Source organism: Diadema setosum, chromosome 8 (genome assembly GCF_964275005.1).
Source record: "Diadema setosum chromosome 8, eeDiaSeto1, whole genome shotgun sequence".
Classification (NCBI taxonomy): Eukaryota; Metazoa; Echinodermata; class Echinoidea; order Diadematoida; family Diadematidae; genus Diadema; species Diadema setosum.
This window is the reverse complement of record NC_092692.1, coordinates 28,131,428-28,154,399: the sequence shown is the minus strand read 5'-3', so window position 1 is coordinate 28,154,399 and position 22,972 is coordinate 28,131,428. Positions and strand designations below refer to the sequence as shown.

Sequence of the window (22,972 nt, the reverse complement as noted above, 5' to 3'; positions counted from 1 at the left end):
AGGTCAATGATAAAGCACCTCGATACAATTTTTTCATCACCCCAGCCATACTTCTTCTTTTTTTCTTTTCTTTTTTAAACAAGGTCACAATTAACCTCGTTTCCCTGATATGAGAAGGATCATGTCATTACTTTCTGTCCATTCAGAAGTACTTTGGCTGAGCTCAGGAGTGATATCAAGACTTTAGGGAGCGTAGGTCAACTTACCAGCCATCTGTCCCAGTTAATATGGGGGGGGGGGGGGAGAAGGGGGTGGTATCATATACTAGCAGTGCATGGAGGAGAAATATGGGGCAGTAATAAAACCATTGATTGATGACATGAAACAATTAAGCAGACAATGGCAGTGCCCTGGCCCTAAGCTTCCTCGAGGCAGCGTGTAGAAAGGAATGCAGAGTGGTGAAGACGAACAAAAACCGCATCAAAGTAGCGCACTAGGCTGAATCCAAATTCACTTGATTTCCATGGTATTGTGCCTAATTTGCCAACCTGTATCTTCAAAATTCAACACTTTCTTGTGACCCACTCCTTCATCATATTTGTTGTCAATGATGTTTCTTTTTTTTTTAATATGAGCATGTCTTCATTACCACTCAAAAAAAAAAAAGAATAATAAGACAGAATCATGAAATTCTCCATCAATACCTTGTACTTTGAGATTTCCATACATGGTTTGCACATTGGAAGCCGGGTCAAAGTTCAAAGGTCATCACATCATCACATCATCACATCATCACTTCCTTTTCACATTTACTTTTTCAAAACCGAGTTAAGAAGGAACAGAAATAGAATGCATTTCAATATTCTTTTATTTTCCAAATGTATCTTAGTTCCAGTTCAAAACATGTAGGCCTAACTTTAAAGGAACCATTTACCTTTAATCAATACGAAGGAAGTTGTCAATACAAGTATATTCTTCCAAAGGTGTAGTAGGAATTGAATAGTGTCTCTGCCATCCAATCTACATGTATAGGTAAACGTCAGTTGGCTCATATTTTTTTTTCCATTCTTGCAGCCATTTTTCAGGCAAACCAATTCCGCAATGAGGCCAGGAGACGTAAGCAAAATCATGCCCCTGGCCCAAAATTCCTTTCTTAAAGGCAAATAAAACATGCACTGAGTAAACATTGCAGCGGGCAACATCAATAGAGGAGCACCTAATAATACACTTTCCTTCCCTAAAAACCAGACCCCTTAAGAAAACTTCACAATTCAGGCAAATGTCAAAATGCTCAACCTTTACATTCCAGACCTCAATTGTGAATTCGTCAAATTCTTCGCAATTGAAACATGATAGATAGACAGGCAAATTGAAACAGAGACACACAGGTAGAAAGACAGATACACACAGACAGACAAATATAATCTGTGTCTGTTTTCATAAAATTACAAGACATAAACAGTCAGGCATTAATTTCATTACTCCACACCACCAATGAAAATCCGTCCACATTTGTTAGATAATTCAGAAGTATCAACAGACCTGTCTACATGAGCACAGATAACTTAATATTTCACAGGTCAACCTATACTTTATGGCATTAAATGTGTACTCACAGATTTCAGCCAGCTTGATAACATCACAGTCAGTCTTCCATTTTTAATCAAGATTGCAATCTTCTTCTTGCAAAAATCTCCAAACACTTCATCCATATTCTCTAAAAATATGACATCTGAGATAGATTCTCTATTGATACAGCAATAGCAATGATCTCAACTGTTGTATGTATACATGTGTGTGTATGTGTGCGTGTGTGTGTGTGTAATATTTCTTACAAATGCAAATAAAGGCAATACACAACTATGTATAAAGATACGGGTACTGTAAAATTAGGAATTTTTGCGTGCATCTCAATTTCACGAATTTCGCGAGAGTCAACATTCGTGAAATTAAAATGCATGCAAAAGTTCTTGTCTACACTGCATGAATTTAATGTTTGCAGCAACTTGCAAAATTTCATACTGCGAAAAAGGCTGTCGGCTCCAAGTTGCGAACATTTTATGCTGCAAAAATATTGTATTTTACAGTAAGCAGTCATCATGACCTTAAAATTCATTGAAAAATAAATAAAAAATACTGTTCAGAACCAATTCCTGTTTACATCATATGAGCAACAACATGTACAATCTGTATGTTGATATTTTTAATATACATGTCTCATATCTTCATCCCATAGCATTACATGATATTGGTACAGCAGTGAGTGCAATGCCATTGCAGTTAATTAGGTGTATGCTTCGGAATGGATGCGTTCTCCATTGTGCATCAATTATAACCCGAGTCTGTGTGCTCGTACCTGGATCACGGGGGATTTACTGCAAATTACTTGACAATTACACTACAGTGGACATAATACCCCATCTATCATGCTAGTCCAACCAGATTTAACAAGCAGATTGGTACAATTAATCACATGAAAACGGAGATATACACTGGTATGTTTCATATTCAACAGAAGCTCTAGCTCTTCAATGTCAAAATGACAGATGATCTGAATGTGAGATAAGAACTATAATCCGATGCTGAAAAATCTTCCTCTTCACGAAGTTTGGGACAGATTCTGTATCAAATGCATAGTGAATTCAAGCATGCAGTGAGATCACATGTGTATTTTTCTAGCATAACTAAAAGCATCTACAGTAGATGACAGTGGTGAGTAGTAGGAAGACATTGACCTCCTTTATACAAGAGAAAACGCATTATGCTATTTTAAGAGGAACAAGTGAATGAAATGACAAATTTACAGCACAAAAGGAAACTAGTCTGCTGTAACATTCAACAATTCCTGGAGATACGGCACTCTGCATCATACCTACTATTACTAAATGTCAGATATATTTTTCTCTCACACACAAACACATATAACATACACACACAGAGAGATGTTATCGCATTTGTATGACTTCTATCCTAGCTTCATATCACACAAGGAAAGACTGGGCAAGGAGACTACGAATAAAGCAGCATCAAATCCAGATTCCATCTGCCCAAATAGCGCTCCCAACAGCAAATATAACTCCCAGTTTCCCAAAAGGAATTCACACCCCCATGGCCAGGAAATTGCCCCAGTATAAATGAGAAGATATTGGCACATTTCCCCCGAGGCAGTCAACGGACGGACGATCAGGGCTCGCTATACGACGACATCATCATGCGCACGGGAGTCAAAAGTTCAGGCTCATTAAAACAATTGTGTCACGCAGATACCTGTCTCATCCATTCCCTCAACCCTACCCCCCCCCCCCCATCCCATCAGGCAGTCTGCTAAATTAACCCTGTCATAGCCAGAGGCAAGGCCATTATGTACAACTGCAACATAATTTTGAGACAATGGCCCTAAACAGTTTATGCAACCTACAACCAGGTCAAGGCAAGGATGATGTGAATTCATGGAAGGCCACAGTTGCAATGCAATAAGCATGCAGTCATGATTCAAAAGACAGAGATTATCATACTGTTGGTCCATTTTTTTTTTTCTGTCTGGCTTGCCACTAGCCAAGCAGACAGCATTGATGATTGTATCTCCGAGTCAAAAATTTTGTGAACTGAAAAATGTATTGAAAGCAACTTGGGATCAATCATGCTTAAAAGCAAAATCATACAAGTAGTAGAAAAGGCAAAACAGTCGAGTCACCACATCAATACATCATTTAAAATTGCATCTTTTGGAAACCTTGAACCAGCCTTCTTGATCAACATCCCAAGAATCACATCTTTTCTGATGTACATGTTCAACCATGCTAAAATTGTTGCCAGTTTGCTTGTTTTATTTGGACTGTGTTCTCAAAACAAACAAACAAACATACAAACAAACAAACAGACAAACAAACATACAAACAAACAGACAAACAAACAAACAAGCAAACAAAAAACCCTCTATTTTGATAACAGCCTCCTTGAAATCATCCAAGGCGTCTATTCTATGTCGGCTCTCTCTCTCTCCTCCAGTTCTTATCCTCTGCTTCTCCTTCTACTCCAACCCCGTCATCTCAGTAAGATGGTGAATCATTTTAGAGGCATCGACTATGGAGCTTTGTTAACTGTGTTGAGTGGGGCAGTTTGCAGTGGGACGAAGGACATTGCAATAACCCTTGATGTAATCTCCACCTCAGCACTTGCTGTGAGGGCGCTCCCATTTTGAATGTCGATAAATATGGGAATCATTTATCATCCACATGACATAGCCTCCATCACATGAAGAGTATATACTGTAGATACCAAGGACACAATTAAATTTTATGAATAATTCGCCTTGAGCAGAAATGTGGCAACAGTCAGCGTGAATATGTGGACATGATGGAGGTATGGTATACACAGGCATCATATGATTTGAAGCATTTTAATCATTCATACCATATCTTGGTGGACCAGCACACCTGTGTGTAATTGACCGTAAAGGTATGGTGATTCCATAGGTCATAATACATGACAGAGCCTGAAGTATACCGTTTGAAGCTCTCTTTGACAAGACAGTGTATCTGGTGAAATCAGCATACTGGTTGGTAATTGACTGTAAAGATATTGATTGTGTGAACTTGCGAGGAAAATATCAAGCTGCCCAAAACACAATTGGGCATGAGCAGTTCGTCGTGCCAATCGCATCAACTGTCCAACCAAAACAACTTCCTCCTACTGGTGCAGACATGCTGGCATACTTTGGACTCTATCTTCTAGCTGTCATTGTGGTATAGGCCTACATATTTTATTCCACACTTTTCCATGCAGTATCAACTCCATGTTAGAAAGCTTGTTAAAATTCAATGTATGTTTTGGGAGGCAAAATAAAGGGTGCAAAGAAGATGGCAGATGAAAGTAGATCACAACGTAATTGATATTTTTCTAATCATTTTTTAGGTCAGTGTTCACAGAATTTAACAGTCAGCCTTGATCTGTCAGGTCATGGGTTCAAAACCCATGCCTTTCAGAAATCATAATCTACAACAAGGACAACAGTATCATTCAATGCACCTCTTGTTTACATAATCATTTTCTGTTTGATTGACAAGGATGTTTTCATATTGATTTCGATGTCATCAAAGCCACACAAGCTGCTTGTTGAATGTTCATGTCTTGGCTTCACCCTTCCCTCAACCCCATCATTTAATCAACAAGGAGCTTTTAAAATTAATGGCGGCCTGTGCGAGGGCAACATCAAGATATATCTGTCACATCAAAGTGCCACCCGGTACATCAGACAACAACGATGACATTTGAGCGTAAACTATCTTCCACAAGGCACATTTCAAGGCTGTCTCGTCAGCTGATCCTCTCATTAACGATCGCCATTTTTAAATGCCACGCTGTACAACATCTGTTGCCGAGCCCAGCCCGCACATTTCCTTCCACATACGACGCGTCCTGTCCCATCGTCTGGTCCGCATGCAACTTCCACTACTTCCACATGTGTGTGTGTGTGTGTGTGGGGGGGGGGGGAGGGGTGGCCGGAGGCAGCTGAGGGCATGCCCACAGGTTGTTAAATAACGGTTTCAGACTTTCTAAACAAACTTGTTTTATGATCAACTTATTTCTTTCCCCCATTGTTCAAAGTCTTGAAAGCAGGTCAAAATCATGTTTTTCCGAAATGTGTTTCCCAAGTAAAGATTTTTTGATCGTCATCGAAGGAATTTCTCTAACAAGTTTACACAATTCTGTATGGAATCTGAATGGCTGGACTTCTGTAACACAAGGAAGAACAGCTTAGCTCTACATTTTAATCACTCCACGGAGGTGCTGCAACTACATGGTTCTTGCACGCATGCATGAGTATAAGCAAATTTGCAAGTTTGAGTGAGGCGACACAAAGTTTGTGACACGACTTTGTGACACTGATGTTGTTCCAAATGCCATTTGCAGAGTGACATGGTTTACAAGAAGACTTGTTTTAGGTTGTGAATGACCCATAAACTCTGAACAGTACACACTCATGAATACTTATGTGTTTATGAAATGTGACTACAAACCAAATCTTTTTCTTGTGTGAAACCCCTCAAAATGTACCTCCAGAAAGTGGTTCAAAGGAGCAACAACCTCCAGATGCCTTAGCATAGCCTGCTGTCAAGTCTGTAGCAGACCTACTCCATGCCACGATAGTATGGATTGCAATTTTATCTGTTCATTTTTATGAGGGACTACTTCAACGTGTGTTTTTATTTCCCACCTCTATGATGTTGGTACCATATTCTAATAAGGCCCGAACAATTATGTTTCCTACTTAGATCCTTCTACCAATGATATGATTATGAGTGTATCAACATGGTAACAGATAAATCTCACAGCCTGGAGGCCAGGCTAAGTCAATATCGACATCTGGCTTACATTGCCAGCCTATTACTCACAAATAAGTTGGACTGAGAGATGTCATTCTCCATCATCATCATCATTATCATCAGTGAAATTTCTGGAGGGTTTTGTCTTTTTTGGATCTTTACCCTCATTTTGAACCCATTTTTATTTTTTTCTTGGTAATTGCCAGTCACTGAGTGTCTACAAGTTGTACCTGCTTCTCTGGCAAAATTCAGTGTAGGTACTCTTCCATGTTACTTTTTTTTTTTTTTTTTTGGGGGGGGGGCTCTTGTCTTAAAATGTATCAGATCATGCACATGTCTGCACAAAATGTAGGCCTACTAGCATAAGTACATATCCTAAAATACTATCAAATATTGATATGTAATTATTGATACATTGGTTTATTCATTTTATATAAGGTCAGTGCTCCATCTGCCTTCTTAAAAAGGTGGCACATATACCAATTATGTTTCTTTCTGCCCTTTCCCTCTTTTCCCATCCATCAGTTGACTTATCTACAATCTACATATGATCACACATGTGCGTATAGGCCTATGTGTGTACATTTAAGCACATAAAAAAAAAATCATATCAGATCATAGGATATGAGTTTAGAATATTGTACTTTGATATTTGTCTCAATTCTTTTCATAATGAGAGAGAAATGTTGACAAATCATGCAGGAGGCTGCATGCTCTTTCTTATCAGATTTTAATGCAGCACCCACAGCATTTGTGGGACTGATTTAGAATACTGAAGTATGTCTTGTACTTGCAAGTGTAATCATTATTTGTATATATATAACTTAATATATTATATATATATATATATATATATATATATATATATATATATATATATATATATATTCTTTGGATATTAAGATATTCTCATTTAATCTCTGACTGCATAATCATAGAAATGCACTTCATGACAGCACTAATCAAACTCTTGATTTCTTCATTTTGATACATAATGAGTAATGCAAAACAGATAAAACAGAACACTTTTTGAATATCATCTTTACCACATTACAAGTACAGATTTTGTTTCAATGTACAGGTTCTACGGGGCATTGGTCAAGAAGTTAATTCCATTGTTTAATATCTGTGGAAGTGTCACTGAAATATTATTAGAATAATGCCTCCAGTTACACTTAGTGGTGGAGGCATAAAAAGACCCATAGTGATCAAATGGATAGGATGCTACTCCACAATTGTGTAAATATGCACTCAATACAGGTCATCAATTCTTAATTAAAATCCCGGAGCCTCGAGCCAAGAAAACTTTGGTTGACAGCTGGTTTTCATCGATTCCAGATGACATGCCCATCATTGTCACTCTAACGTAATATCTAAACTCTGGTTTTAAAGTATTGCCTTGCTTAATGCTTTTATTCCCTTTTTTTTGGGGGGGGGGGTGGTGATTTGGTTTTATTATGCATCATTGCAACGCATTTTGAATTGGCACACAACACTTTTTTGTATGAAAATGATACAAGTTTTGCCAAGAATTAGCCCTGAATGTGATTGTCAGTTGAGCGTAACCGGTAGTTAATCCGTATTGAGTCAAAATCAGTTGAAAATGAAGAAGCAGCATGCAATGAAACATGAATCATAATTTGATTCTAAATATACAATTAAAGTCTATGGCATGTTCATTTAGTTTTTGTTTCGTCATTTTTTTCATTGCATTACATATAGTTGCTCCTTAAGTGACCAAATCTCAAATTATGTGATAGTAATTTTAATAACTGCTACAAAAGGAAGTAAACTTGAACTACTTTTCAGAAAAGAACAACATTTTCAGCTGATTATTTGGTCATTCCTTGAACTGGAATCCTTTTTATCAAAGAATCAGATCAGTCAATAATCAAGCAAAATCATACATCATACAAAATCATAAACATTAAGGGTAGGTCAGTAGATAGTCTGATATCGTGTCTATTGGCAGGTATAAAATACCAGTAGTTATAGCTGTCCAATCGTTTTGTCAAATTTCAATCTACATTGCCCTTTTCTATTGCTTTGATATCACTGCCTTTATTCAAACTCCTTTACACTCTGGAATAATTTCTTTTCTAGTGAGTATTCTAATTAACAGCATTCCTTGAAAGAAATAGCAGCCATCTTGACAAGACAGTACAAACATCATCTCTACACAAATCACCTCAGTGTCAAATCATTTAAATACCGAGACCTTCACATGAAGTACAAGCAAACAATAGCTCTAGGCATCCGGATATGCGTGTTCCTGTTTCTACATCCTCTCCGCGGCAACTAACGTTCGGCCTTACAAGTGTATATCCTTTTCATTTCATGCGGGAACTAATCCTCACGTCGCAAGTTTGAATTAATTAGCTTAGGCATAAAGGGCAGCAGCATATTTGCAAGGGTCCGAAGAGCTGGCCAAGGGAAGGGATTTCCTTGAAATGCTGCGCTGCTCAAATATCGCTCAAAGCCCTACTGCCACTGCTATTGCCATACACAGTTACTCACTCAATTTCGCTCGTTCGACTCCCTCATTTCCTGCTTTGACTGCTTCGACACCCAATAAGCCTATGTCTCGAGCACTGCGGCAGACAGTGGGCTCTATATGGTGCTGTGGTTATGCGAAAATTTGATTTTGGTAATGATTTGAACTTATCAACTCTTTAACCCTTCAGGACTTACAGGTTTCTGTGGCAATGTTAATCTCTACTCACTCAAGGAAGAACAATATTTCATATTAATTTGTCTGGGGTTAAACAAATTTATCAATTCTTGGAATCCAGTTCGCATTCATTAGCGGCTGGTATGCCACGCAAAAACTGGGGCAAGATTTCTGGTCATTGGGAATGGCCTCAGCCATAAAGGGATGCACAGAATTTGAGCATTGATACTGTCTAAACACATCATCCATTTTTGGACACGGATTTGTATGGCTTGGCACACACAGCGAAGCCTGACGGTGCAGACTACAGCATTGTCGGTTAATGACACAGATTCCAAAATAGGATGAGCTTGACCTTTTCATCCCTTGCTGCAAGTTCTCTGCTTTTTTTTTTCTCCTTCAGTCACCAAAGCCCTAAAGGACAGTCAAACGGGTTACCATTTACTGGGGTCGGAGGAAGCCACGGAGCAAGGGGAGGTACCAGTATCATCAATTCTAGACTTGACCTGACTCAGTTCGAATCATGTCTTTATAAATAATCAATGATCTCATCCCACTTGTACAGGACCCCCCCCCCCCCCAACCTAGCAGTCAGGACAATACTATAATATCTCCTACCTGTATAGACACAATAAATTTTCTCTGAATTTGATTAAAATAACGGAGCTTTGCTTGAGGAAAGAACATTTACGGCTTTGTAATTGTTTGTTTGTTTGTTTTTGTGTGTGTGTATGTGTTTAATTTACACAATCAGCTGACATAACTGTTGGTGTTTTAGGTGGGCAGGGCTGGGTCAGCATGACACAATAAAACTCACAATGCAGCTGATGACTTATCATGTAAATCCTTTCATCTCTGTTGTTCTTGTTCCTTTTCTCTTGCATATTGGCACGAGTCATTGCAAAGAATATTGCCAAGCTTTCTCTAGTCACGTCGACTACCCATGGCTAAATTGGTAGCTAATGGGTTGTATTTGCCAAAAAATTAAGTGAGGTTGTGAGATGCTTCCCATAATATGAGCAAATGAATTAAAGACCGCAGTGAACTCTAAAAGTGCTCAGAACCTCAAGATAAAGTGTTGGGTGGACGACGTGCTCTTAGCAGACTGGTTTCTAGATTAATTCCCTTTCCTAAGCTATATTTCATTATCAACCCTTTATATGTCTCTTTAGCTGCAAGTATAGATTACATATATTGCCATATCCTATATACAGCAGTTAAAATGGTAAGGGTAAAGGAACATACATTGTACACCATATGACTACCTACATTTTTTTCCATAATTGTTATTCAACACATCATACCTTGCACCTACAGCAATTAATGTGAAATTGAAATATGTACCATGGAGACAAATGGTGATGACACCAATTATCAAAGTGAATTACAGGGACAAAGATGTATTACTATGCAATCAGTTTAATATTCATTGTTACTGTAAAGCAGTGAAACAGCTGTGAATCTCCAAGTGGGTGATATACATGCATGCACGTCTGATCACAAAGACATATTAAAAACATCAAACCTACAAACATCTCTCCTTACCATGTGTGAAACTGACAAACTGAACACACATGGTAAGGAGAGATTTTTTGGTTCTCTCTACAAAGTTTGGTTACTACGATGATTCCTCCATAAGATTTTCTTTTCTCATTTCTCTCTCTGCATGAACATTTGACATTTTAAGACAAATATCTGCATGCAGTTGTATCTAGCGGGAGATACACAGACATTTCCACATATTCCCTTTTACGCATACAGCAGACAGGAGCTTGAATTTCAAATGAGGAGGCCTATTTGAGAGGATTTTTTTTGACCACAACACGACTGGCAAAAAAAAAAAGAACACATAAAACACTACATTGATCTGTATCATAGCAACCGCGACGTCATGTATCTGCAAATCTTGTCCCGACTTGCCCTGAAACATCCTGGGATATTCTGCTCATCATTATCTTATGCTGCATCCATCGACGTACTAGTACATGATGGTGTATTTTTCAGAAATGCAAAATGTGGCATCCGACAGACATCATTGCTAAGGCAAATGATCGCCAGATTTCTTTTTTCTTTTCTTTAGAACGTGTTCCTTGGAGGAAATTGGTTTATAAATTGATTACAGACTGAGATTACCACTACTTTTTGTAATGCATACTGCAAATGGGGGGATCTTATTACAAGTTCATGTCTGAAAGCAACCAAATAACACTTGTCTCGGTAGTCTGATCACTCAGACCCTTTTACTTGTTGAGTCTGTCCTGAAGGGACAAGAAAATTCCATTCGAGCATTTTTTTTTCAGAGCATGTAACATTCTGCTGCAGAAGACAGTTGTCTATTTGCCTGACATAGCAAGAACTGAAGGCTGCATTTTGTATCCTCAGGATAAAACTAAATTGTTCTTTAGACTGAGTTGGATTCCTTTGGGCAATCTAGAAACAAGTAGGCCTTACAAAGGAGAGCAATGTTAGACTTTTGGAAAAGTATGTGATGCATGAATATGTACATGTCAGTGTGTATAAATGTATGGGTATGGTCTTCTACACATAGGGCCTAATATCTCAAGGCAAGTTGAATAGTTCGCCTGAGTTACAATGATACACTAGTTTGGTAGACTGCCATATATGGAATGACTACAGGTAATTATCACACAAAGGTCAAAGTAAAACCTTTAGTAAGAGTATCAACAGCTGTGATAGGTAGGGCCTACGATGTACATGTATTGTAGGTAGCCAGTAAGTATAGTAAAATGAATTGATTTTCATAACTTCTAATTCTTCCAAAAATCTGTGTTTTTCATTTGTATCAGCAGCATTTACCAAACTTCAGTTTCTCAGTCGACATTTATTCCACACCAGGCATGGCAACTAAGTACTATTCCTACTCATGCTCTCAAGTATGTGCATTGCAATTGCTGGCCGACCTGTTATGATACTTTGATTATAGTTGTTATGACGAACTTCCGGGTTAGGTATCTCTGTAGTGTTGATATTCCTGCTTTAAATGATCAAGAGAGCATGGAATTTAAGTACACTTGAATGGCTTTTGTTCAGTAGGGCCTTCTCACAAACCCCCATCTGAATGGCGCTTGCGGGTCATGAATCGGTGTTTACCACATTTTTCATGGTTGAGCGGGTGCGAGTTGAACAGATGATGAATAATGTGTGATTTGTTTGTGGTTTGTGGCTGGATTTGGTCTGAAAACAAGGTACAAGTACAAGCCCTTTAAAGGATGATTTTGTCTCACATTTTGCCGCCTGCCCCGAGGGACATGAACTCACGGGGAAAAAGTTGAAAAAGAACATCTCAAATATGTCACACATTTACTGGTCTATACTGTAGGCCTATCATTTAGGCATGATGCAAAGCAATGTAGCCCTACACCCTGCTGAAAATAAGTGCTGGAACTGAGCATGAACTCAGAGACTAAGACACTGAATGAGCGGCATGCCAACCTGTAGGCTGGCTGCGAAGAGGGGAGAGAGGCGGGGAGAGACAAGTTCATCCCCTGTCCCAGACGTCGAAGGGGGGACCCCCTCGTAGACGACCAGCGGGGAGAAATGCCAACATTCATTCGGTCCACCACTGACACATGATGTAATAGGCATCTCGCGTGACACCACAGCGTGCAGAGAAAATAAGCCTGTGTAAAGTCTGTGGGTTTGAGGTCCATATGTCTGGCCGGGGACAGTGGGCGGGGCTGGGAGGGGGGTGGGGGAGTAGAGCCGGGGATAAAAATATAACTAGAGAAAAGTGAATTCAAAGATTTGCCCTCTATCTACAGGAAAAGTCAACAACCTTCTCCCCCTTCATATCCACTTGCTACTTTCGAAACCACTTTCACAACTTGCAATTTATCTTATCTAAATTACGGATGGACTTGTTTTGCTGGCTACAGTGAAAGAAGTTCTTACATAAGAGATTCACGTGTGCCATCATACTGATTATACATAACAGTGTCTTTTCAACAAAACTTGTCAGATCAGACGAAAGACATAGCACAAGTGATGTATGATAAAGCTTGCAAAAGATGCCAAACCTAATGGACATTGAATACATGTGTTTCAGATAATGTAATAATAAAAAAAGGTGTACAATTTGGTTTAGTAGTCATGCATGTAATACTTACTTAATCAAGCCTATTCTTGCCTTTTGCTTTTATTCCAAGACTGCCTCTTATAGTATACTATAGAAAGAGTGGTCTGATTTCATACTTTTTCTACATCCTGGCAGATGGACAGTCTGTACACTACTTATCTTTAGTGCAGTAAAACAGCTAGATCATGGTAATATCACTTTCAACCATTTTCTACTTGTCATCTGTGCACTAATTATTTACATTCTGTTTTATTAACTTTTTACTACTTATTTGTATTCTATGTACATGTATAATATATATGAGTCTGCTAAACAGATCTAAACTAAACTACCATTTAAATAAGAATTTCTCACAAAGTCCTGCAAATCTTGACAAATGTGAAATGGCACGTGTGGTTCATCTCACCAAAAAAACAGCAAATCGTAAAATTTATGTTACGGCCCAACAAAACTAGCTTCCAGCAACAAACACGATATCCCGTCATCCTGGGAAGATGCCTTCTAACGACCAGTGGCATGTTTTTCCTCTTGGATCTGCCCTCATTCGAATCTACACTTTTTTTTTTCCCCTAGACAAACCAAGCAGGACTATCTTGCCAAGCGGGTTTGTAGAGATTTGGACAAATTCCTCACCACATCCAGCATATTTACCTTGGATATCAAAGAGGTGATTTAACAAAACATCAAGAGTTCCCCTCCCCCCCCCCCCCCCTTGAATATGGTCAAGTTTATATCATGGTTTGTTTGTGGTACTCAGGATATCTGAATTGTTAGATCGTTGTAAGTCTCTGTCAGGCTTTTTTTATTTTTTTTCCCCTTATCTTCCCTGTCCAACACTTTTCTCTTTCTTTTTTCTTTTTTGGTGGTGATGATGATGGAGTCTGATCTATTATCCCCTCATTCACTGCCCTTGACACAAATGACTTCACAAACTGGCAAATCTGATGCTCTAACTTGATAAATGATAGGCCAGTTTGCCTAACTATTAATGAGAAATCATCAGTATATGAAATGTCGCTAACTACCAGTCTAGCATACTGACACTTAATCATTGATGTAGGCATTGGCCTATGTTGTGTATACCATTGCTCCATTTCCATAACTGCAAACACACAAGAACATTTAATATGTTTATCGAAAGGAGCATACTGTATGCTCATATTAATATCTCTGTGCAACTGTGCTCCTCAAAATCCATCAGACCCAACCGTTAAATCCCCCTGTCTCCAGTAACCACGGTAACCATCTTTATCAATAATGCCAGGTGATACATCTTGTAGGAAAAAAATTTATATCCATTTGCGTGTTCTCATATCCAGTATGTCTCTGTCTCTTTCTGTATATGTGCATTAGCCCAACAGAAAAATAAGCATTCCCGCTTTTTATGGATGGTTTTCACAACCATCCGTGAACGCTGTTTGCACCAAATGTATACAGACTGTCAGGGAAGGATTTCGAGCGGTTCTTTTTTATCACCAACGGCTGCTTGTCATCTTGACAGGGGATGACCCATGTTAACTTTGAGAGCATCGCACCTGTATGTTACCACCAGTCATATATCTTATGTAGCCTTGATTCAAGGCACTGGGCCCATTTTTCTCTCACCTGTGTGACAATACTGACATACAATTTGGCCGTACAGTAACGCAGCTGGTCCAAGGCAGACAGAGCCTATATGAGGATTTCAGAAACTTGAAAATTGAAGGCACCAGTCTAAGAAGAGACTACAAACTGACATAACTCTTGCTCCAACAACAACAACAAAATCTTGCTTCAACTGGTGCGATATTTGCAAACTGAGGGTATAGTTAGTTTGCCCTCGACACAGATTCAAATATGCTAAAGAAGTTAGGGATAGAAACAACCACTGTAAAAAAAATTGAATCCGTATTATCGATGTCAAATATTGTTAAATACACAAAATGTGAACAATAGTTATAATGAAAATGTTTCCAGGCTAGACCATCTACAGTTATGGCTTATTAAGAAAAATACTGATATCTCCTTATATTTTAGTCTTTGTTGCAAAAATTTTACATGGTAGGATGTTATGTGATACAACAGACGTACACATATGCATCAAATGTGATATCTTGAAAAAATTTGAAATCACAGCTCCCAAAGGTAAACTGGACTAATCTCGGTTAATACGTATAATTGCCATCATTGTGTTTCATGATCTATAGACTGAATGCTTTCATGGTTTTGAGATACTACCATAGATATGCAGCAGTAGAACTAGAACATTATAATAAAGAATGAAAATTATATTTGAGCAGTATGACAAATTTTCACCAAAATAGCATTGTCTGTTATGATTTCCCTTTCTCACATGTCATTTAATTATCTTCTATCATTTAATAATTTTGAAAGAAAGTAAGTTTTACAATAGCTTTTGAGTGTTTCCAAAACAGCGCTGATTCATTTGCCTATCAAAATTTCCGGATTGTATCTATTTGATGCACTGAAACCAGCACATACTTCAAACAATGAATCCACGCTTCCTTATTGAAGTACTCTGCCATAAAAGTATATTGACCTTTGCTTGGCTTATAATACAAAGCAGTTCTTGAATTTGCCTCTAGGATCATAACTATGACCTTTTGCAGCGTCTTTCAAGCAAAGGAGCAAAATGCATTTAAAACATAGATCGGAGCACACTTTCCTGTCAGCATGTATTATCATTTATTTCCCCCCCCCCCACCTTTAATGAAGCTCATTAAGTTCCCCTGTTGAGTGGCATAAAAAAAATATCAACTACACTGACCAATCAAACTACGTAGAGTACTCGTAAAAAATTAATGACACCAATTTTGTAAGCACCGGATTTGAAGTAGAATACATTCATAACAAATTTCGGCAGAGATCAACTATTGTGATGCACATACAGAAATAAGATGCAGCATTTGACAAAGTCCTTAATTATTACATACACTACATAAATATGAAGAAAAGTGCTCAGCATGGACGCAACTTCATGGTACCAGCATTCTTTTACATTTCAACACCGTAATAGTTGGGTAGGTTTCTGTGTTTAATAGTGTGTACTGGTTTTCAAGAGCTGTTAATTGGTCACATTTCACAATCCTACTGCACTCACATTAGCCATGGATGGTCTCGTGCTGAAGTACTATTTCCGACTACAGTGTGAATTCGACTAGAGCTAAGCCAGTAAAGGAGCGAAACATTAAACAAAAAAAAAATGTGTGACACCGGAGCACCATGTTTTATTCACACTCACACCAGCAGACGACAACTTCGTCGCTATCACTCCCTGTGGGAGTGGGGCCAGGGAATGGATGCCGGCCTCCCAATTTACTGCTGGCTGATTGCTTGTATCGGGTGATGGGTTATCAGTCGCGGAGAGAATCAAGGGGGGGGGGGGTGGGATGGGGGTGGGGGCATCGGAAAGGGTGGTGTGTGTTCACACTCTTGTACAGACGACACTGACTCATAATCATATCTATGAAAGAAAGTCAAACTACACAAAAGAGACAGAGTGAGCTTTGGGTATCTGTACACACAACAAATGTTTCTTCCTTTTTTTTTTTTTTTTTTTTTTTTTACTCTTAAGTAAAATAGTCAGTTAGCTATCATTTATTTATGTAGGAATGCAGCTAGTGATGTGTGCCATAGGACTACCAGCAACACATCAAGGCCAGCCAGAAGGCCACAGTCATAATGAACAAACAGCAAAGTTCACTCCCAAAGGTCATGGTCTTTACACATTCACAATTATATGATGATGCGTCACAGAACTGCCATCAACACCAAAATCTGTGGCTATAAACAATTTGTGGGTGTGAACACTGCTCTGATGAACTGAAATCAAAACACTAGCCTGTATGAGTATGACCCAGGCACTGTTCACACACATAAAAAAGATGGCTGGCTAATATCGCTGCCACTAATCAACCTATCAATCACCCTTATGTCCAAAGCCTGTTTTATCTCTTCAAAAACGCTCCAAGATCATTCGATATGACAGCCCCCTGGAACTGTGTAGGTGGTGGGTTTGTATGAGGGCAGGTCAGCGTGTTTCTCAGTGTGCGTAACATACAATCACGTTCACAATTATATCTCCATTGGAATCATACAGTATGAGTACTGATAACAAGCTCTGTTGCCTAACGCTCTCAAGCCAAACAACATCCCTGTGAGTGCACCTGGAATTACAGAGGCAATTCTGCAAGTGACTTATATAATTAACCAGTGATAGGCGTGAGCTATGAGTGCATCGATCACATTAGGTCTTTGTTATTCTACTGCACACATAATTTTTTCAGTCTATTAATCCAATTTTCGAAGCTTGAAAGAACAACTTCATCAGTCGGACAACATACAGTAAATACTGTACATAATGTGTCAAATGCCCTGGCAAAGAACACGACTGAAAAACATGTGTCTTCCGAACAAATGTACGCACACTCACAGTACATTCCCCACTTGTGTACTGCCTGATTGAAAATCAATTGCCAGGCAGTTGCTAATGGCAACAAGTAATGATGTATTCAATACCGTGAGGCCATACAACTACAAGTGTATATATGGATGAGCAGACAACCCTCATATGATAGTGCTTATAGTAGAATAATGTTCATAATATGATAACAGTGATGAGAAATACTGAGCATTTCACTGATGTAAACTGGTATATTTTAATATCTGAACATTAACTTCCCATCTTATGTTCATCTTCATTAATCCTAGATGGAGTAATAATACAGTAGCCCTTGCTTATAATGCTGCTTGATTTCATTTTCTTCTTTGAATTGCAAAAAGCAATCACATATGAACCAGTAATACAAACAATTATAGATCTGCATTTGAATAGAATCCAGTAGCACTCAGCTATCAATAGATGAGCCAGGTTTCACTGGGGAAAACTAGGACAGGCTTTTTTGGTTGCCATACGAAACCTCTCTGCACTGGTAGAAAGCATTTGATTCATTTCATAACAATCCATACTTATCCATGGCAGAACCTACTGTATATACACACTATATAGTTTGCAAATTTTGCAAGTCCAGGTGATATTTGTGAATTTAAAAATGCACAAAACATATTAACTCTGATCTGACACAAAAGTGATGGGCATGCATCGATATGCCAACACTCATTACTGCACTAAAGATCACAAATTTAACCACTCATGAATAATTAGACTTGCTGAATGATATATGACATATACAAGTATAATTATCTCTTATTTTTCTCCCTTTTTTGGTATACATGACCATTTCCTCAGAACTGTTAATCATAATTCATCAAATGTTTAGTAAACCTCAAAATGTACGTTAAAAAAATGTTTGCTATCTTCAGATACGCATACATATAGATTTTTTTCTTTGTTCTTTTCATTTCAGACTGTCATTTTCTCCACATAAACATCATATACTCTATGGTACAGAGAATGCCAAATACATCACCAGTATCATGTGAACATAACAAGTCAACATAATACAACAGATGTATATGTACATTCCTGTACCCTCATGTACACTGGATACTAAACTTCCATTTTTCTCTCCTGACTAAAACAGCATCAACTAAATGGGTAAAATTTTGATAATCCACAGAGGTGATAATCACAGAATGAAGAAATCACACATAAAGCACTTGGTTTTCTTCTTGCTATATCATATTCCATAAACCACAAAATTTCAGATATGTAGGCCTACACTGATTGACTCTCTTTCTCTCATGGGGAAATTTGCAATCAGCAAATTTGCTACAAACAAAAAACCATCAATTATTCCATCCTTTCTCAGCAATCCCTGTTTGCATTCAATCCCTGGCAATGATGAATGCAAATGCCTGGTTCCTTTCACTCCTTTCACGTGGGATGCAATTTGCATCAATTTGTCAAAAGTGTCGGCATCGTTCTCGATCTAATTGCATCGCTCGTATTTCAAATTCTACTCTCGTCCCATAGAATGTATTTTCCCACAAATCGGGTGCAGCAACATGGACTTTTCTGTCACCTCTTAGATACTAAAAATGAAAATAAAAAATTGTATTCCAGCTGCCTCCAGCCCTCTCTCTCTCTCTCTCTTCTGGGGTAGCTCCATTATACGCCGACAGCGTGTTACCATCACCAGTGACAACAATAGGAGTCGGAGTGTGTCGTTCTCGACACCACGCATTGTTTCACATAAACCCCAACCAGCCAAGTTCAGGCAGTTAACAAGCAGAAGAATGGGGATCAGATGATGGGGGGCTATTCATAACAGAACACGCAATAAAAAACACCGAGGAGGTACGATCCTGGAAGTATGATCGAGCTGAACTCCACCCAAGGTTGAGGGAAAAAGGGGGAGGGGGCGTATGTCAAATAATGGTGTCAGCTGGGGTTCCAGACCAGCAAAGGCAATTGACAGAAAATGCTGTAAATTGTTTTCAAACTCAGCCCTGGCCTTGGTCTCTCACTTAACTCTTACCTAAAACTAAAGTCACATTTTGTACCATTAATACACACAAATCCCACAGAGCAGCAATTTATCTGGCATGTACAGAGTTAACATTATCTCATAATACTGGTACAAGATTCATGTGAATATTCATGGAATGATGGAAATGCAAGACATTTTAAATAAACTATACATTTCTGTCAGATGCTAGATATGTGGATTCATTTGTTATGATGTATCAGGAAGAAATATGACAATTCTTGGGAATATTTATACTTTGATGACAGGCAATTTTAGAATGTGACATTAAACAAAGGAAATTTAGTGAAGGTTTGCATGAAGCTCAGTGGAAAACTTGTGATAACGATGTCACCACCTCTGCCATTCTGACTATGCGGCTGTTGGTATAAACTTACCAACCCTGATTTGCAAATATATGGGAGATTTTACACTTCCATGATCTTTATTTTAGGTCTGATTTTGATGAACATCCTTTACTGTTCAAAAGTGTTCAAAGTGAAGAAAAAGTTTTCATTCACTTCTCTCTACCATTTCAACACCCACAGCATGGCAGCATAAGATATATGTGCATTCTGTGATTGAGTAGTGACTTTTGTATACTGTCACCCACCTGCTCTGGAGCAAGGGAGTACCATGTATCCAGGATGATCTGCAGGCGTTCCTTGTGGTATTTTCCTGTCGTTTTCACACCGATGAATATATCTGAGAGTTCCATCTGTTTGTGGATCTGCGGATTCGACTGCACATCGCCAGGGTTATGGACAACGATTGTAAAGTTTGCCACATTTTGTTGCGGTCTGTTTGCTGCGATGTTAGATAAATCGTTTAAACGCAGATCCAAAGGTATGGGGTTGGCCCCTTTTGAGTGGTCTGTATTTGGTGGTAAATGTTGAGGCTTTCCTGCTCTGATACTTTCGTTGGATTGAATAGGATGCAGAACAGGGTTGTTGGGTCCTTCACCACGTTGCGAAACCACAAACTTTGTCCTGATAATCAGTGATGCATTTTTCGCGGGTGTATCGTCCAGTACTGGGTCAGGTTTAACGTCGAGTTCGGGGACAGCTTCACGCTGTTTCTTCTGGATCAGGGCACCGTCTACCTGCTTGCTCTGCCACAGCGGTTCCCGTCCTCCGCGCATGCCGCCGCCACCACCACCACCACCACCTGCCCCATCGGCGGCACCGGCAGCCGAACGCTTCTCCACCCGCTGCTCAAGGGGATTCACTCCAGCAACAAGTGGGTGCTCGCCGGCGGCGGCGCCGGCTCCGCGCTTCGAGTTCGAATCGCGGTTTCCGTCGATCCATTTCAGCTCGCGCCAGACTAGCAACGTGACAGAGGCGAGGAACAGATATTGAAACGTTTTCCTGAGCCGACATCGCATCTTGCTATAATAACTGAAGGCTGGTTCCGACGACAACAGCCATGATCAAACTCGTTCAACAATTTTCGCGTATCCGCAATCCATTACCGTGTGTAACACCGTCTTCCAGAACAACAACAGTACAGTACACTGAAATCGCTTTAGAGGTGAACGTGCGGTCCCTCCCCTTGGAGATCGCCTCCCGATCCCCTCGGTTGGTAAGACGGCGCGCCGAGCTTGCACGGTTGAGTTGGGTGAAGCGATAAAAGTGACCGTTGAGAACATGTGTGGCTTCTCCGTTCACGTTACTGTGTGTATACTGGGCAGGGAAACTCGTGGGATTGTGTCACATTCGACGCATGATGGCGTTTTTCCATTCACCTTTCCTTCCAACCGTATAGTAGTAACAGTTAGAGGCCAAAATGCACTAGTAATGAAAGAGTAATAAATTGAATAGTTTCAAATGCAAAATCCGATATATCGTTTATTTTTCAGCTTCAAGATATGAGATTGAAGCTGCGCAATAACAAAGAAAGTGATCAGGATATGTGTGATTATTTTGATAAACTCTTCAAAAATAATATTTCCTTGTATGTAACGTATGCAATGTCATTGACAGGTTTGATTTCTGTCCTTTTTTTTTTATAATGACAATAAACCTTGAAAATGGCGTTTACCTGTTTTTACATTTAAACTCCTTGCATATTTGCCAATAATGGCGACAAGAGTTTTTGTGCACGAATCTGCTGTTGGCGTTCAATGTGACACGTTCCATTTAACACCTTGTATGTGTCATATGGATTCATGATTTGGAAAACGAGATTAGAAAATTACAGGAAGAAAACAAAATCTAATATTATTCTCTGTGAATACTGAAAATAAATCGAATTTTGTACGTACCGGTATGTGCCATGATGGCTACAAATTCAACCGTATAATACAAATGGTATACAAATAATGAATGTTTATGAGTGCAATGGACAGAATATTTCATTCGGTGAAAGATGAAATGTTTGATCCATTCAACGAGGCGCAGCCGAGTTGAATGGATCATTTCATCTTCCATGAAATATCTTCATGAAATATTGTCCATTGCACTCACAAACATTCATTGTATACTATACAGTAAAAACATGTCCATGCTGATGCTATAATGTCTTGTAGAATCAATGATTTTTAATCCCAGAATTACAATTGGATTAATCTTCCCCTGAACATCTTTTATGTAAATTCAGCAATACTATCGTTCACTCTGAGAGTGGGAAAGAGAGAGAGAGAGAGAAAGCGAGAGTAGCTGAGAAATGTGAGAATTGCCTTCATTTGCGACTTTCCTTTCTTTCTTTTTTCTTAAAGCCACCTGAAAGCCGATACGTGCGACAGATTTGTTTACATCATAAATCACTTCCTTATTAAGTGGTATCTGACAATAACTTTTGTGGCTCATCGCCTGTAATAAAAAAAAAAGAAAAGCTCTTTACAAACACATTAATTCTGCTTTTACCGCGTATAGTTCCTTCCGGCCTTTTAGAAATTTGAAGATACATAAACGTTCGCGAACGATTGTCAATAGACCTCCATTTCCTGCAATGTAGGCTTAAACTTTCCACGTTTCCTCGTCCAAGTTTACAGTGTCACCAATTAATGTTCTTTCATTTTCTACCCCTCTTTCGGTAGCTGTACGTTACAAAATTATCCTCCTCTCTGTCCCCTCGATCCTCCCATTGCATTTCCGGTATGTTCGTTATTCCGAAGGTTCGTTGATCCGAAAATTGAATAAGGTTCGCTGTTCCGAAGGTTCGATAGTTGATCCGAAAATTTAATAAGGTTTGTTACTCCGAAGGTTTGCCATCCCGAAAATGAAATAGGGGCCTAAGAGTCATTAATCCAAATATAAACGACAAACAAACATACAAACAAACAAACAGCACACGCACACACAAAGAAAAAAAAACACGTCATTTCGTATTCGTATTAACGAGTCTTTGGAATAACGAACCCTTTTTTCACTTTCAGATTAACGAATCTATTTCAAGCGTTACCGATTGCAATGATATTTTCAAAACATGCATTAGGCCTATCAAAGGGTGTTTTTGTCTCCTTAGTCATGACTTTATTAAAAACTCATTTCAAAGGTAGTGGAATCAAGAC

The 22,972-nt window shown here is 38.9% G+C and overlaps 1 protein-coding gene across 1 annotated transcript in view; it reads right to left on the bottom strand.

The window, feature by feature from the left end:
* LOC140231462 (beta-1,3-N-acetylglucosaminyltransferase radical fringe-like) overlaps positions 1 to 20,845 on the bottom strand; it is a 101,754-nt gene extending 80,909 nt beyond the window's left edge. Inside the window, exon 1 of the mRNA XM_072311592.1 lies at positions 20,075 to 20,845. Within this exon, the coding sequence (XP_072167693.1) occupies positions 20,075 to 20,845 (771 nt within the window). The remainder of the gene's footprint in view (positions 1 to 20,074) is intronic.
* Between the last annotated feature and the right edge of the window lie 2,127 nt (positions 20,846 to 22,972).